Here is a 17,878-nt window from a genome sequence, read left to right as displayed (position 1 = left end):
TCACTATTATAAATGATTGGGAAGTTTGACTGTCTAATAGTGACATGAATAGCAAGGAATGCCATCTTGGCAGGGTTAAATCTCTGATGATTACATTTCGGCTAGTTTTGGATACATTCCAAGTCTTTGCACAAGGAATACATAGCAGAACATTTGTCTTAAGGAAAGGAGTGTAGGTATCACCAGCACTGTAATTTTAATGTAAACCTGTCCTATGACTGAGTTCATACAATAGAATTAGATTTATAAAAAGGTAATGGACCCAAGGTTGATCCCTGTAAGACCCTAAAGGAGGCAGTCTAACTGGCTAAAAATCCAAATTAGTACAACTATGGGGGTTGGAGGCAAACCAGTCTAGGACAGTACCTGGATCCCCACAGTAACTCTGTAGGGAATTAATAATTTAGAGATGTAGGATGTTGCAGCTAGGGGCTGCCGCGGTGGTGCAGCAGTTAGCGTTGCCACCTCACAGAAAATGCTTCTCTGGTTTGATCCTTGGCTGAGGTGCCTTCTGTGCGGAGTGTGCATGTCCTCCCTGTAGTCACACGGGCTTCCTCTGGGTGCTCCGGTTTCATCCCAAAGACATGCTGTAGGTGGATTGGACACTCTACATTGGCCATAGGCATGAGGGCGTGCATGTGTGTGCCTTCTGTGGAAGGTTGGGCACTGGGCTGGCAACTTGACACTATAAAACTCCACTGCCAATCATGAGCGGACAGGTTATCCACTGTGGCGACCCCTAACCAGGAAAAGCCGAAAGAAGATGGGTGTTGTAGCTACAATGACCTGTATATACATTTGTTGTTGTTGTTGTTGTTGTTGTTGTAAGCTTGTGATCATTTGAAAGCTGACATTGTGTACTGCTAGCTTATGTTTTTCTTCTTTTTTTTTCAGCCTACACATAAAGTATTCAAATTCCTATGCCCACCTGAACTATTATTTCTTCCTTAAAGTGACAACCATGGTATGAACCCCACAGCTTATTCTTTCTTTGATCAGGGCAAGAACTTACAGTTCCAGTCATTCCCATTGTCTAGAAAGTCAGGTGATGTGAGCAATCATGATTATGGTAGGTCTTAACTCATCCCGGACCTTACCCCTGCCTGTGACAGCAGAGACCCCGCAATCACTGCTTTCCTGGTGAGACACATGTATGCATCACACATACATGTTCAGTTTCTTAGCTACTGAATAGCATGTCAGAACATCAACTCATATACACTGCATGCAAAACGTACACATTCCTTTTAAGGTCAGCATTGCAGTGGGCTGAGCTGCCAACCTCCCCATAAGATGGATGAGCTCACTATCATCACCATACCCTGCTTACAGCTTCCTGTCCAGCTAAACAAGCATGGGTCATCTAAGTCAAAACCAGAGCTTTATCCCTCTACTCCACAGAGCCAAGGTTAATGTTTCTTTTACAGTTTGCTGTAATTTGTTTTACAGAATTGCTATGGACTTCTGTTATAGCACTGAAGTCTTCTGAGACTGAGCACGTCTATACTCTTCAGAAAGTGCACCTAACCTTGCTAAGCTTCTATAAGTATAGCCTGGAATCAGCCCTAATAAAAGCAAGAATGACATATTTTTCAGCATAATGGAGGTCAATGGCAGCTGCATTAACAACTTTTGTCTTTGAATGCATATATCCAGGATAGAATAACCCTCTATGAAGTCTGTCAATGACAAAGGGAAGACCAGCTTCAGGGAAGAAAATTATAGTTAAAAAGATGGAGAACATGCTTGCAATGTTGACATGTGTGTGCTTGCTTGACTCAGTTTTGGATATTGAATAGGTCTCTTGTGGAACTAGTGTAAAGAATAACTGCAGTACATAAGGTATGGAGGTCATTCTTATTGTAGGGCAACCACATCCAACCAGTACCTTCCATATGATTTCAAACCTGTTGGAGTCAACTGCCTTATGAAAGTCCCAAACTGTAATTCTAGATAAAATTAAAAAAGTTCCTTCTTTAGCAAAAGTACCAACTGTTAACAATCTCTTTGCAGCCAGGAGAGAGAGAATCAGCTGCGCCCTACTCAGAATAGTCCTTGATAATCCCAACCATCTCTCATGCATCTGATTTTCATGTTTCTTGCCTCATAATTCAGCATATAGCACTAACCATTTAAAAAAATGGTTTTGCAAGTCTGGATCAGAATGTCTGGCACCTCCCTGGAGCTGGAGGAAGTGGGGAAGGAGGGTGGGAGTGGGCAGTATACAGCCCACCATTCCTGGAGGATGGGATAGGCTTGGCTGTCCACTTGAGTGACACACACACACACAGTGGGGGTCTGGGTGGCGCATCCCATGGAATCCAGGCCAGAGGTGCATACTGTTGCAGCATAGCCATATACATCAGGGGCAGTTATACAGGGAACTGCATGTGCTCTTCTCCCATAATCCGACAGTGCTATCATTCCCTTGGAAGATGTGGAGGGGTATCAGGAGCTTCTGGGAGACACCGATGTCTGTTTGGATGATGGTCCTATGTTCAGGTGTTACCACACAGACAAACAAATGGACCAGTGATGGGTCTCACCACTCTGAGGAACAAATGGACTCATAGGTTGCATGAGGTACTAATGGTTAGCAGGCAGAGGGTTGCAAGAAGAACTCTGGCACCTGTAAACAGGACTATTAAATCCTTTATATAACACATAATTTAGACAGCACACATTTTTCTGTCAGGAAAAATCACAAGACAGACAACCCCTTATGTATTGCCTGCTATTACCTTACCCCAGTCTTTCAGGAGTGTCTGGAAAGCTATACAAAAAAATTTGTCTGATAATATTTTAGTGCTCAACCATATGAGGTAGGTAGACTGTAGCCTGTACATCCTGGGAGTAAAAAGTAAAATCTTCTCCCAAACGTCAGTTGTAGCGCATTTCTTCCTGGAATAAGGCAGAGAGAGATATCGCTGATATGCCTGTAGCTCATAGGAACTATCATCATTGGCCTTGCACTGATTGTTTAGGGCCCTAGAAACTCACAGGTAGGATTACTCTGTATGAAACCCAATATTAAATCATAGATGGCCTCTATTTGTTTGTTTGCTTGTTAACAGTGTAGGTAAACGTTTCTGAAGACCCATTCCAGTCACAACTTAGCAGAAAGCCAGGGATGCAGTTACAAGGTCAGCAGACAGTTGTACGTGAGTTCATAACAGCAAGATTTACATTTAAATTAAACATTGGCAAATATTAATATAACTCATAACATTTCTCATGCATAACTGGCATCAGATATCAAGTAGTTTGTTATCAGTCATAACTTGAACCTAAATGAACTGAAAACAACCAGATAAAATGCATATAGCAAAGGAAAAAGAAAGCACATGTTTATCAGGAAATGGTAACCAGTAACTACAGATGTCATTTATTTATGGAAGACATCAAGAGTAAAACAACTTAAATCTATCAGTGAGCATTATGTAAATTGTAACATTGGCAGAAAAGCTTATGGAGAAACAGTTACAGATTCAAACAGCTGTGGGGGCATAGAAAGATAAAGCCCCATTGGCCCATGCAATCCAAGTTGTATTAGTGGGTTAGGTGCTTGACCTAGTTGGCAGGGCAGGATAAGGGGTGCCCACGCAGTGGGGGGGGGGGGATAAAGCAGAGCTGTCTGCAAGCTGCCATATATGTTCAGAGGAAGATCGATGCAAATGCATGGCTGGTAGGGGCAGATGGTTGGTTCATTGAGCCACCGATAGTAGCTTTCATTGTGAGCGCACAGAAGCATGACCCTGCACAGGGAAGGTATGTGAGCTACTGCAGTGATATGAGTCACTCATCTCTTTGTCCAGAAGTGGGGATTAGGGCCATCATAACATGTCCTTTTAGGTAGAATTCCAACAAACTGCACAAAAAAACTCTTATGGTAGGCTGAAGGCCAATACCTCCATACAGGTCTTGGTGATGTAGTTCTGAGGAAACCCCCACCAAGAGGGAATAAGTGCATTCAAGTCCAGTAGGGGAGGCATAAAGAACCTAGGAAAAGTAATGGTTAATAGATTGTACAAATACTTTTAATAGCAAGACTACATTGATGTTACATAGTCCATATTGAGATCAGCTGTATAATGACAAAATTAGAGAGACACAGTAACATTTCTAAGACCTTTATTGCCTTGATGTACAGATTACCCTGGTGGCATTCCTTAAAAACAAGGACATAAGAGAAGAGAACGCTTATCGGAGCCAATTTTGGACATCTGTAAAATATTTCCTGCTCAAGGGCTGTTCTTTTTCTGTACAGGTTCCAGTGGCTGAAGACAATTAATTTATAATTTTAGGAAATTATGAGTTCTCTGTTGGAGACCTGGAGTTGTACTAAAGAGAATTCTCAGCATTTAACGAAACTGGATCTACTGTAAGATTGTATGACTTTTTCTCCTCTCCCTCTATCTCCTGTCAGGAAGAAACCCCCTTCTTAGCTCCAGTCTGTTTAGTTTCAAGCTTCCCTAAATGAAGAACCACCTCTAACCCACAAGTTTGTCAACAGGACAAGGATATAAATGATAGAAATTGGCTAGTGCAAACCACTGAGGTTGTCAGCAGAGGCTGTGGTGACAGTCAGGGTAAGCAATATTAGTGCATACAAGCCAAGTGTCACTTCAGTTTAACACCTTAGTAATGTTGAAGACAGTAAATGTACAATATTTTGTTGAAAAACCACATCAGACAATACATCTTCATTGACCCCACACAGATGAAAGGCAACACTAAAGGCCCGTTTTTCAAATGACATTTCAATAAAAATACACAAACATCAAGAAGAAACGTAAATTTAAATAATATAAGAACTCAGTACTAAAACAGTATCCCATACACTCCAGTCACATAGCCCTAACCTATCAACTCTAGCCATAAATATCAGTATGACCCAGATTTGTCCACAAGTTCATAGGTTCATAGGTAGGTGCTAGGCTATCTGCCCAAGGGCATTTTTAAGCCTAGCCAGAGTGTGTCGGCTTTCGCCACCCCATTGATTAATTAACTGAGCCTCTGTCAAGCAGAGCCAATGAAGTGATCTCAGGGGTATATTTTCTGTTACCCATCCACTTGTCAAGGCTTCTCTTAAAGAGTGTTAGTGAGGGACTCTGCCTAATGTAGTTAGGAATTTTGTTCCAAATCATGGGGAGTCTCTGTGACAGGAATCTATCCCTCCAGCATGTTCTATTTATTGTTGTGGTGAGGTTTAGCTCACTAGAGTGCTTGGCTCGCAGTGACTTGGATTTCTTTAGGTGGAACATGTCCATCAATTCTGAGTTGGACATGGCTTTGTAAGTCAGGCAGAGATCACCTCTGAGTAAGCAATATGCCACTGAGTACAGACGGAGTTTTTTCAGTTGGGCTGCATAGGACATATGTTTGAGGCCAGTAATCCCCTTGGTGAGGTGCTTTTGTGGTCTTTCCAGCTGTTGGTAGTCTCTTGTGAGGTACATCCCAAATGGGGCATTGTACTCTATGATGGATCTGATGAGTGACGAGTAGAGGGGCACTATAACCTCTTTATTTCTAGATGCAACCCCCTTAGTAATTAGATGGGCCACATAGAAGGATTTCCTAACTACTTTGGCAATATGATTGTCAAAGGAGAGATTACTATCTATCTGGGTCCCCAGATCTCTTATTACCTCTTCTGTATTAGGGGGGCTGTAATTCGTGGGTGTTTTGTTTTTCCCAAATGGGATGACTATGCATTTTTTGGCATTTAGCTTGAGGCCATGACTTTGACACCAGGTGTCTGTCACAGTAAGGCCTTTTTGAAGGATGTCCGTGTCAGCCGGAGAGTCAGTTATGGCTCCCAGTTTGCAGTCATCAGCGAACTTGGTTAGCCATAGTCCTCTTGTGTTTGCCTGTACTTCTGAGAAATATATGCCGAACAGTAGGGGTCCCAGAACCGAGCCTTGCGGGACACCACTTGTGACTGGTTTAGAGTCGGACTTGGAGCCCGCTATTCTTTCTGTGTGAGTTCTGTCTGTAAGCCACTTGGCAACCCATCTTGTGACGTAGGGGTTTATGTTCAGGCTGGTGAATTTTTCTATAATACCCAAGTGAGGAATGGTGTTGAATGCCTTAGCAAGATCAAGGTAGGCTGTGTGAACCACCTTTCCCTCATCTATGGCCTTGGTGACTGTCTCAAAAGAAGTCATCCAGGTTTAGTAGGCATGATCTGCACTTAACAAAGCTGAACTGGGTCGGGTCAAGTGTTTGGAGGTTCCCAATGTCTTTGTTAATGAGTTCCATGATGATGCGCTCCATAGCCTTGCAGACCAGGTTAGTCAGGCTTATGGGGCGATAGTTACCAGGGTCAGTTGTGGCCCATCCTTTGTGGAGTGGAATAACCATTGCTGTGCGCCATTCTATGGGCATGTAGCCTGTGGAGAGGCTGAGGTTGAACAGCGTGTTTAGGTGGGGGGTTAGTTCATTCTGTAGTTCGTGCAAGACGCAGTCTGGGACACCATCTGGCCCCATTGATGCTGTGTTTTTGGCTTTTGAAAGGGCTGTTTTCACCTGTGCTTCTGTGATTTCCAGGACACTACACTTTTCCGGTATTCTTGTGGGCCCTTTTGAAGGTGAGAGGGAGGTGAAGTTTGCACTGAATCTATCTGCCAGGATGTTGGCAATATCAGTAGGTTCAGTATATTTTGTGCTAGCTCAGAGCATATCTGCGAGTTGCCACTTAGATTCTTGACATAGCTAAGGAAGGCTTTGTGGTTATCTTTCGAATCCTTGGCTATTTTTCTTTCGAAGTTAGCCTTGGATGATTTTATGAGGGACCTTAGTTTCTTACTGATACTGATCAGGGATGTCTTTCCTTCTTGGGATTTGCTTTTTTTCCTGAACTAGTTTCCTCCTTCTGTTGTATAACCTGTTTATGGCAGGAGTCCATCAGACTGGTTTTCTTCTCTTAGGGGAGTGAATCTTGGTCTTGCTAGGGATGGTACAATCCAAGCATCCTTGTAGGTGCTCATAGAGTGCAACTGTAAAGGATTCTGCATCTTGAGCAGTGTTATCTTTTAGCGTGGGGGCTGTGAAACTTACCACCTCTGCCTTAAGTAAGGTGAAGTTTGCTTTAGAAAAGTTTTTCACTGTGGTTTCCATGGTTGGGGGTGGTGGTTGCGTGTGGACATCCAGGGTGATTAGTTTATGGTCTGATCTAACCAGTGACGAGCTGACCTCTGGTACGGAACACCTGTCGCCCATGTTGGTGATGACCAGGTCCAATATGTTGTGGCCTCTGGTAGGGGAGTTTACCAGCTGATCCAGGGCATTTGAGTTGATAAATTCCAGGAAGCGCTGAGCCTGGGAGTTTGTACTCGAGTAGTTTTCCCAGTTAATGGTAGGGTAACTGAAATTGCTCAGTATCAGGGTGTTTGGTAGGACCTTCATGTTTTCCAGTGTCTCCAGAAAGGCGGAGTGGTGGTCCTGGGTTATGGAGGGTGATCTGTAGCAGGCCACAATTTGCATTGCAGATTTGCCCGATGTTAGTTGCACATGGATGATCTCAGAGATATCATGTTGTGCCACTAACCTGGAGGTGTGAGTATCCTTGATGAATATGGATACACCCCCTCCTTTTGTGTTTTGGTCCATGTTCTGTGGCCGAAATGTGTGGTATGAGTTGTTTATAGCCCCAAAGTCACTGCTTTCTGCACATTCTACAGAAATACACTCCATCAACTGGAATTTCATTCAAAGAGACATTGAACCAAAGCAAATTAAGACAAAAGGTCTAGATGAAATGACATCCTGTTTCTGAACACACAATTCTGCAGAGTCAAGAAAAATAAAAATGATAGCATGCTATGCTTCATTTCATCCAATCAGACTTGAGATCATGACATTAGTGGTCATTAGGACAGTGTGCTATATACTTCCATAACTGCCAATCATCACTGACAAGATGTATGCCAAATTACTAACCCACCTGGGATTCAGTGACAAAGTACTTCATAGCTTTACATAATGAACTGTGCGAAATGATGTGGTACTGTGGGTTTAACAGAAACCAGGTCACTAGTATTAAAATTATGCTGCTAAAATTAGTAAAACATACAGTGATTAGAGGATAAGGAAGCCAAAAAATGCAGATGGTCTCAGATGTTAGTCAGTTGTCATCTATCAGCTTTGATAGCAACTGAGACATTCCAGGAAATCCCTGCCTAAAAATGTTTTCTCAAAACTTGAGACTTTTGGTTGATTGCCATTGTATCTGTTCAAACTTTTTCCAGGTTTCTGTGTCTATCAGACCTATACTGTTTGTATTACTACTCATATTTCATGATAAAAGTTTACCAACCACCTGGTCAATCAGCCAAGAAGTATCAAAATACGTACTGATGAATGATTACAAAGCTTTTAATAACAGGCTTTCCTGTTTCCTGCCAAAGCCTGCTTTCTGAACTCCCGGAGCATTTATTAACCAAAACTAAGAATATCTGAATAGAAGATGGATAACCATAATGCTTTGAAAACATTTACTTTTATCTACATGTAAACATTAGCACAATATTACAAAGGTTTATGCAGTGCTGGACAAAAAAAAAACTGAAGTGATAAAAAAAGGACACTTCCTGTTTTTATTAGCTTTCATGAATACACCCTGAGTTGTCAAGCTTGATACTGTAAATCCTGACTTTTGAAAATTAGACTCCAATTGGAAAAAAAGAAGTCTCCCTATTATTGTTTTAAGTTATATATATTCCAACTTGTTATAAATGCTGACCCCGACAAAGAATTACCTCAGAGAAGAGGGAATACTCTGAAATACCCAAGTTTTGTTATTAGCACATATTCCTTCTAATCACACTTAAAATTGCTCTGTTTTGAAGATTGCAATTAAAATCCTCAGATTTTCAACGGGCACCCATTCTGAAATCCTAGTGCCCCAATGTCCTATGCCCAAGTTCCACATGTCTGACATGGTATATGCATAGCCCTCACTGAAGATCTGCTATACACAATTATCAAAAATAAAGTCCCCCTTATATCAAAAGCATTTTGTAAACAGTAGCTATAAAAAGTCAAAGCCCTGAATCAGAACCTATTTTTTTTCTAAAAAAAAAAAAAATTAAAACTAACACTTATTAATTAACTCACATATATTTTAAACAAAAAATCATTTTATAACAAAAGAAGCACATGTACAGAATACACACAATAATAGATACTATCAAAAGTTTCAGCTCAGCTTTGGTCCAAAGGGATGAAGCCCTGACTCCAGGCCAGGTGACCTGGGTTCAGTAGTAGTCCCAGAAGGGGAGGAGTCAGCTGGAGGATGGGAAAGAACAATGGATGCTTTCTCACTAATTCCTGGTCATTGGCTTTTATCTTACCACAGCTCAGGAGACTCCTGGCTGATTCATTCTGGCCAAGTACCAGACTCATGCTTTAAGGAATATATGGGAAAACCTATACGTGCCAAAGAGTGTATCTTACCTTATGGGCTATGGGAATATGCCCCCATATCAACCAAGAATTGTAGTTCTACATGGCTGCCTTCTGGACCACGAAGGAAGTAAAAATAAATACAATCTGAGTTGCCTCTATATATATGTATATCTAAAGGCAGTATATATAACAATAATACCATTTAAACTGAGAGCCAGTCACAAGTTCTTCATAAATGAATCTTGTAAGTATATTAGGTAAGGAAAGACAACTAAAGTACTCAATCCAAGTACCAGCAAGACGTAAGTGAACTTGGGAAATGACACTGTTTGTATTGTTGTTGCATTGTTGTGGTGCCTTCAAGATTTTGTCTAATAACAGAGGACTTTTTCTTTAGGCTAGTATGTTTCTGAAATCAGCAAAGACTAAAATATAACTGTCGAATTGTAATAAACAAATTAAGTACTGTGAATTACTCTTGTCAGAGAAGGCTGTTTAAATTCTGTACCACAATATTGCAAATGAATGTTGAACATAAATGTCAATATCAACAGAGAAAAGAAAAAACAACTTGTGTGTAACTTTTTCTCAAAAATATCTTCACTGTAGTGCGGTCTAAAGTGGACAAAAGAGATAATCTTATTTTAATTTGTCACTTGAATTTAAGCCACGCACAGGTCACAAGGGCAATGGGAACATATGTAGACATTTTAGAGTTGCCAACTAACCAGCATGCTTTGAGAAGGTAGGAGAAGCTAATATACCCAAGGAGGAACCATACAAGCATGGGAAGAACATGGAATCATCTGAAATGTCAAAACATTATCCATGTGGCTTGTTCACCAAAGGTAATTTGCAGAAAAGTTTCTTACCAATCTTTAGCAAAAAGTGTGCTATGCTCTGGATGGTGCAGTGGTGCACCGGTAGTCTTGCCGCGTCATAGCAAGAGGTTCTCTGGTTCAATTTTCAGCTGGAGTGCCTTCTGTGTGGAGACTGCATTTCCTCCTTGTGTTCATGTGGGTTTTCTCTGGGTACTCTGGTTTCCTCCCATGTTACAAAGGCATGTCTGAAGTGATTCGCCCCCAAGCCTCTGCTGAAAATTAGCTTTGTTCCAAGTCAGACTTTCCTAGTAAATAAATGTTAATTAAAGTCAGGTATAAGGTATGTAAAGGATCCGGCCTATGCTAAGAATATATTTCTGTCTTCAAAGTTTCAGACAAATAATTTCAGTTAAGTTGGACTTGAGAAAAAAAAACTCTTACATTCACATATACTTAGTTAAGGAAGAAAGGATCTCATGCCCAGGAAAATTCTGTTCTATATGGGTAAGTATCAACCTTTAATAATATTTTTCCTCCTGTCTTAATCCAGTGGGAGACTTCTAGGACAGCAGAAAGATCTCCACATTATTTCCTCTAACAAATTTTCCAGCTCAATAGGTACAATGGTTCAGTACACAGACACTCTTTAGATATTTAATTACATTGGACTGAGCAATGCTGTAGCTCAAAGCAATCGCATTACCAAATACAAAATCTAAAAAAAAAGTAGTTCAGGAGTTCTCGCATATCAGCATACTGAACTAAGTTTTAGCGACTGCAACACATTTTTCCAACTAATCTGATATGCAACCTGCAATATCCTTAAAACGTGGGCGCTAAAAATGTAAGGGCATTACTCATGTAAAGTAATCTATTGAGACATAAATGAATCTGCCATATTCGTTATGATAGATCATGCTCAAGGGCAGAACCTATGGCAGCGCACTCCAACAACTCTTCATATTCTGAGATGGTTTGCGGCTTCTGACAGGTTTATCCCATTAGAGTTCACGTGTGACTGACTTCAGTTGTGTAAACTGACTGTAAGTATGGGTTTTGTGCAGCAGGGCTAGCCACACAGCATTGTGAACATTGGATCTAGATGATTGTCACTGTTGAAGTGACTCCCCGACCCCATGTTCAAGTATGGGAAAAGGAGGTTTCTGGATGATGGATGGATGGATGGATGGATGGATGGATGGATGGATGAATGGACGGATGGCTGGATGGATGGATGGATGGATGGATGGATGGATGGATGGATGGATGGATGGATGGATGGATGGATGGATAAACATCTCTAACTGAGACCTAACCTTATTGCTGGACTAAATTAATGTTGTACTGCACAGATATAAAAGTGCAGGCTTAAGAGATTCTGAAGAAATGTAAAAGGTTGCATGAACTAAATGTACAGAAAGAATGTAAATCAAGCTATGGCTGTACAGATATAACTTCTGTATTTTCAGAAGAAATAGGTTATGCTACTCATGAAGACTGCTAGTAACCACCGTTACCAACAATATTGGCTGCTGCACATCCCTTGCTGCATACTACTCACCTGGTAACACAAAAATGCTGCTTATAGCATGTTTTAAAATGGAAGCCCCAAGCAAAGTACAATTGTATCATGAGAAATGGCACCATTTGTAGATATGCTGTGTTTCAGGTGTTAATGCGGTAATCCTTAGACCCAGTTATCTGAAGAAATCCAACAGACACATACGCCCAGAACTTGGCTCACTGTTTTACTTTCCCAGATGTCAGGTAATGTCCAACATCTGTTCCTGAAAGCTTCAACTAAGAAAGTGGGGCAAAGGGTACAGAAATATGCAGAAACAGAAAAAGAATGCATTCTCAGACAAGCAGGTGATCAGACACCAACATCATATTCAAACAGCTTACAGTTTAAATCTTAGACCCTGCATGTGCACAAAATTAAAAACATGACGCTACCAAAATCAGTTTAACCCTCTTCACAGCCATTTTAGCTTAAAGTGAAACACATACCAGATTATTCTTCTGTGGGAGTGCAGACATCTTCACCTATGCACTGAGTAATATCAAATGGGGAGGCGATGTAACTGTTATAACAAAATATTAGTCCTGTTTAAAATATTAGTCCTGTTCAGTTTATGTCAGTGCACAAATGCATAAAGCTGTCTCCTTTTTCAACAATTAGTGAAACTAGTTTAACACTAAGTTAATCAGACAGAGCAAACTGTCTCAGTAAGATTGTCTAGGAATGGATGTTAATCAGTTGATGAACACATTGAAAATATGTAGATAAAATCCACAGAAAACAGCAGTCAAGATCCTTACGGACTATTTGCAAAGAGTCTACTTACTAAATAAATAAATTAGTACATAAACAATATCTAGGTAATGCAGAAGAAAGTTAGTATGTATAGGGGGTGGTAGATTTAGCTGAATATTTTTCATGTCAGTGGTGCAGCAGGTAGCACACTTACCTTTGGTGCAGAAGGCTCGGGTCAGTTAACACCTTGTTAAATATCAGGGTGTGTGTGTGTGTGTGTGTGTGTGTGTGTGTGTGTATATATATATATATATACATATATATATATATATATATATATATATATATATATATATATATATAATATATATATATATATATATATATATATTTGCAACACAGGTAGACAGTCTTTCTGGTAATAAAAGGTAAAGTTGTCTTTTGCCAGCTTTGTGAAAGGCACTTGCCAGTACATCAGCACTAAGCCCAGTATTGTGAGGTAACTTGCAGATCATAACCTCAGAATCGGTGCACCTAGGCATGACCTGGAAAGGCAATAAACCAGGAAATGTTAAGCTGTCAAAGTCATTACAGTAGCAGAGCTTGTGAACATTACAGGACTGCTCCTTCCACTCTAACATTCATTTGTGATGCCTAGAGATGGTGCCTTCATGATCTCTAACAGACTGTCTTTACATCCAGCTTCTGAGATTCTATTAGACTGACATGTGCCATCTTCCTATCTCCCTTATGTCATGGTACACCATTTTATTATGACCTGATAGAGACAAATTCCTATTGCTGATAAAAAAATCACCAACTTCCCTTTCTTGATAGAGTGAGTTCTGTTATTTTTACATCTTACCTTCAGTCATGTTACACGGCGCTGACATGCTGACCTCCACTTTCATGACAGGGTTTCATCAAGAACACTGACAAGATGTACTTGCTTTTCTTCCCATTTGGCAGGATGGGCTACTTAATTCATGGGTCCATAGGTGTAAGACAGATGGAGTCTTTATAAACTTAGCCATGCATCCCAAATTCATCCCACAACTTTTTTGTACCCCAGAGTTTTTTAAGAGGTATCGGTAAACCTGGCTATGATTTGCAAGCTGCCTCTGTCCATTAGAGGCATAGGAGCTAAACAAGGTATCCCATCCTCTGATCCAGGTTGCATTTGAATAAGGTGAGAGAAGAGTTCTGCTTCACATTGATAGGAAGCATGTTCAAGAGAAGAGGAATTCTCTGAGACAAATATCTGTCCCTCAGGCCTGTACTATTTATGATACAAGCAAGGTTTAAGTCCCTAGATCAAGCAGTTCTAATGCTATTCGTTTTGTCGATATGCAAAAGCTCCATCAGAGCAGGATTCAAGTATGTTCTGTATGCCACGTATAGATCAGGCATTCAGATGATCTGCACAGGACATGATGTTAATACCCTGAATTCTTTTTGAGGAATCTCTGTGGATGTTCCACTTGTTGCACATGCCTGGTCAGGTACATACCAAAGCAGGTGCTGCCTCAATGATGGGTTTAATGAGGGCCGATGGCTTCCTTAGACACTGCTATCATCTTATAACCCCATTTTTTTAACTATAGGTAAGGATCTTGTCAGATGGCTAAGAATGTAAGTAGAATTCATAGGCATGTGTACAGCAGTGTGACTGAAACTACACATATAAGCTGAGATGTAAAATGTGATCCACAGTCATGCACATTTGTAGCAGTGATGCCTCTAATTAATATTGAATTTGCATACCTATGAATAAAAGTCCAAGACTGTTAATGGCTTCAGCGGTGGGAAATTTTCATCACTGATTATTTTTCTGCTAATTAAAAATTTAAGATTATTTACCACTGGCTGTCCAAATTCCAAAACATCAGTCAGGCCAGGTTCTTCTGATAACCTTTTAAAACATTTTGGAGGGATAAATTCATTACTCAGTGGTTGTCCCATCTCTACAACAAATTGCAGAGTGATATCCTTGCCTCGTTGAAGACTAACCATTACAATTGGATGGTACCCACAGGTTTGTCCACATGTCTGACATGTTTTGCCCTCCAGGAAATGAGGTGTACAGCCTGAAGGTAGTATTTGTCATGGCACACATGGCCTTTAAACCTACTTGTTTTGCGATTCCTAAAATCCTAGGATTCTGTGATAGATAGTTTCATGTGATCCACAATGGGTCCATTTGTGGAATAAACAGAAAATGTTAGGTACTACAGATATAGCAGTTCATTGCGAATAAAAGGATAGGTTGATTTTACAAAAATGAAAACTCTGGCTACCATAGGAAGCAACTATGTGTGCCCAAGGATGTGATTTTAGAATTCAGTGATTCAAAAGTAGTAATTTAATGATGCTAAAATCACAGGTCCATTTGCAGAAAAGCAGGCAGCAGTTGTGGCTTGGCTTGGTGATGAGTTTTGTTTGTCCTGTAGTAGTGAGAAAATATTTCAGGTTACACAGGTACTGAAAGTGATAGTTTTGTATGTCCACTATCTTCCATTATCAGAATTAGTTGTCTCCATACTAAAGTAGCCACCTAATGCATCTGACATTACAGGAAGGTATGTTTGCACAAAATTTGGGATGCATGTATAGGCTTAAAAAGCGCTTGTGGTCATTAGCCTAGTAAACACCTATCAACCTAAATGGAAATGTGTGCATTTGAATTGTCAGCTTTCTGACTGTTTATTATACCTTGATAATTCCAGTAATCCTAAATGGTAATTTTAATTTCTGAAAGATTAAGGATACATACATGGTTGCTTGGTATATTTTAGTCCCACTGGTGAGGCAACACGAATGGATGAAAAACTTAGGAGCAAGACAAAGCAAACTGTATGACTTTCTGGTCTGTTATCAACAATCTGTGAAGAAATTGCTGCAATGCAACTATTATAATGTATGAGTCTGGAAGCTAGGAGCAATATCTTTGTTTTAGTTCCTGTTTTCTTGGAAGAGAAAATGAGAAAGGAATGCAAAATGACTAGTAGGAGGCACAGATGTGTAACTTATAAAGTCTTTTTCTTTTTTTATAGCTTTGCTGCACCAACAAAAGAATCCTACGCCCATCCGTATAGCCAGGTCCTTGATGAGCCATGCTCCTATGAGTGGAGTTTTTCCAAGTGTCCAAGGCACAAGTGTGTTATCTTCTTTTTATATTTTCGTATGATCTTTTAAAATGCAGATGTTTTGTTGTGCAGTTTTGTGGGAATGGAATTCACTTAGGTATCATACTGTGCATTATGTTGAGAAAGAGAAGTAGAAAAGTGGATTTTTCATTTCATTGTTCACATATGGTGCCCCCAGCTGCACTGCAAGTCATGCAGTTTAAGAGAAAAACTTAGCTGTTATGGTTTTCTTAATTAAGAAATTTAGTTGGCTTGAAACAAACGACTGGGCAATTATAATGAGATTCAGCTTGGCTCTACTTTTTATTTTGTGTTAACTTTATGATCTTCTCTTGCATATAATTTATGCTCTGCTTTTATTGATTCACCAGTATGACCTTTCGTCATTTGCTGCTTTTGCAAAGGTTCACAGCATGTACTTCTAGTTTGTTGTGGAATTTCAGGTCTGCATACTGTTACTGGGCTTCTGCGATTTACCTCCCCTAGTACTTTACACCTTCTTAATGTGTATCTGCTCTTAGTTCCAGGTTGCACTTCTGCTATGTTAAGTGTTTCGAGCCCCATGCAGCATACTTAATGCTTCGATCCCAGTTCAGCCATTTATAGTATGACTATCTTTCAACCTCATGCGGACATTTTCCTTAATGTTCCCGGGTATGATGTATTCCAACTTTTCAGTTTTATATGCCATGGTAAGATTTAAACACACAGTGGTACTTTTGTATTCAGCCCACTAGGTATATGAGAACCTCCAGTTTATTGTGACATGTTTTATCTTTCAGCTGGACTCCTAATACCTATCATTTAAAGGTGCTTACTACATCGTGCTAGGATACTAGCTGACTCAGGTTTGTCCAGTATATTCTTAGACATTACAATTTATCATAGGGGATTAGGGATGTGAACTACTAAAAACCTTCAGTTTTGGTAGATCAGCATGTAGTATATTCTCCCAGGGCTATAAGAAGATTCGAAGGTTATGTGTTCTATTCTCATTTCAGGTATTTGAAACAAAATACTATTGCTGAAACTCAGGATCCTTCGGCCTGACTTGGTGGTAGTTTAGGGGGATGTTCAGGATCCCATAGCTCTTATCACAATAATTGGGGATTTTGCATGGTATCCTTGCCAAAGTTCACAATCTGTAAAAGTACCATCACGGGTCTGCTTGAGAATATGTCAAAGGCCTAGTTGGAGTAACCCATTGTACAAAAAGTAAATAAAATAGAGTCCAAGGGTCTGAATCCCTCAGTGTCAATTGTGACTCTGAGCACATGTCACGCACTGAGAGTGCTCCCAAGTTGACCATGTAAAGATGCATTTGTGCCTAGCAGGTTTACCTATTTAAGAAATAAATAATGTAAGAAAGGAGCAGTCTTCTTCCATGTTTCACTTTAGCTCTGTAGTCAGATGCAATGATTTACTACATGAATTATCAGATATAAATATGTTAAAAATACCACTGGTGGCTTCCTGTTCTTCTGTGGCATACAAGTGCCACAAGGCAGCATAGATTTACAGAATGATACACTTTAATCCTTTGTGTGGAAGCAGAATTCATAAGCTCCAAGTAACTTTGCATTCTGACAATATTTTTGCTCGGTCCTCCCAGTATAAATTTTTCATTTTAAAATAATTACTGCACAATAATTTAAAAGGCACATGAGAATGTAAAAGATGCTAGCCATAGTTTAGAATTCCATTCCAAAATCAAGAATCCACTACACAGAAGGCACGAGGCACTACAATCTGATAAAGCTTAGCTATAACTTAGTGTCAGACAGTTGCTCCTGAATAACTGGATCCCTGAGTTCTGCCCTGAGGTTTTAATATTGTCATGCTGGGGCATCATACATAACAGTAGTCACACTATATAATGCACTTCCATCCCCCTATGTTACACTGTCAAAACCAAAAACCACTGTCAGATGCACAGCCTTTTCAGAGTTTATGTAACATCCTGTATGTAACACGCATACTGTTCTGTACTGTTTTAACTAAGTGACTACATCTGGCATGGGTTTTGTACTTTATTAAAAGTAAATTACTTGATTTGTCTAGAATCATCTATAAAACAGCCTATCGACAGGGAGTAAAAGTCGGTTACAGGAAGCGACTGCGGTGCTGCAGTGGATACTATGACAGCAATGACATCTGTGTTCGTAAGTTTTCAAGTCTATTCATTCTATTAAAGGTGCTGTTCATGCAATGTTACCTTTATTAATGCAGAAAAACATATAACATGC

The 17,878-nt window shown here is 40.0% G+C and overlaps 1 protein-coding gene across 1 annotated transcript in view; it reads left to right on the top strand.

Moving 5' to 3' along the window:
- The window catches only part of LOC122808226 (multiple epidermal growth factor-like domains protein 10), a 693,858-nt gene that overhangs the window by 302,923 nt on the left and 373,057 nt on the right, over nt 1–17,878 (top strand). The window contains exons 3-4 of the mRNA XM_044079188.1: nt 15,540–15,641; nt 17,694–17,794. Of these exons, the coding sequence (XP_043935123.1) occupies nt 15,540–15,641; nt 17,694–17,794 (203 nt within the window). The remainder of the gene's footprint in view (nt 1–15,539; nt 15,642–17,693; nt 17,795–17,878) is intronic.

The sequence above is a fragment of the Protopterus annectens genome, chromosome 8.part0 (genome assembly GCF_019279795.1).
Source record: "Protopterus annectens isolate FY-2018-M chromosome 8.part0, PAN1.0, whole genome shotgun sequence".
NCBI lineage: Eukaryota > Metazoa > Chordata > Ceratodontiformes > Protopteridae > Protopterus > Protopterus annectens.
The sequence above is the reverse complement of the archived record's forward strand: the minus strand, read 5'-3'. Positions and strand labels throughout refer to the sequence as shown.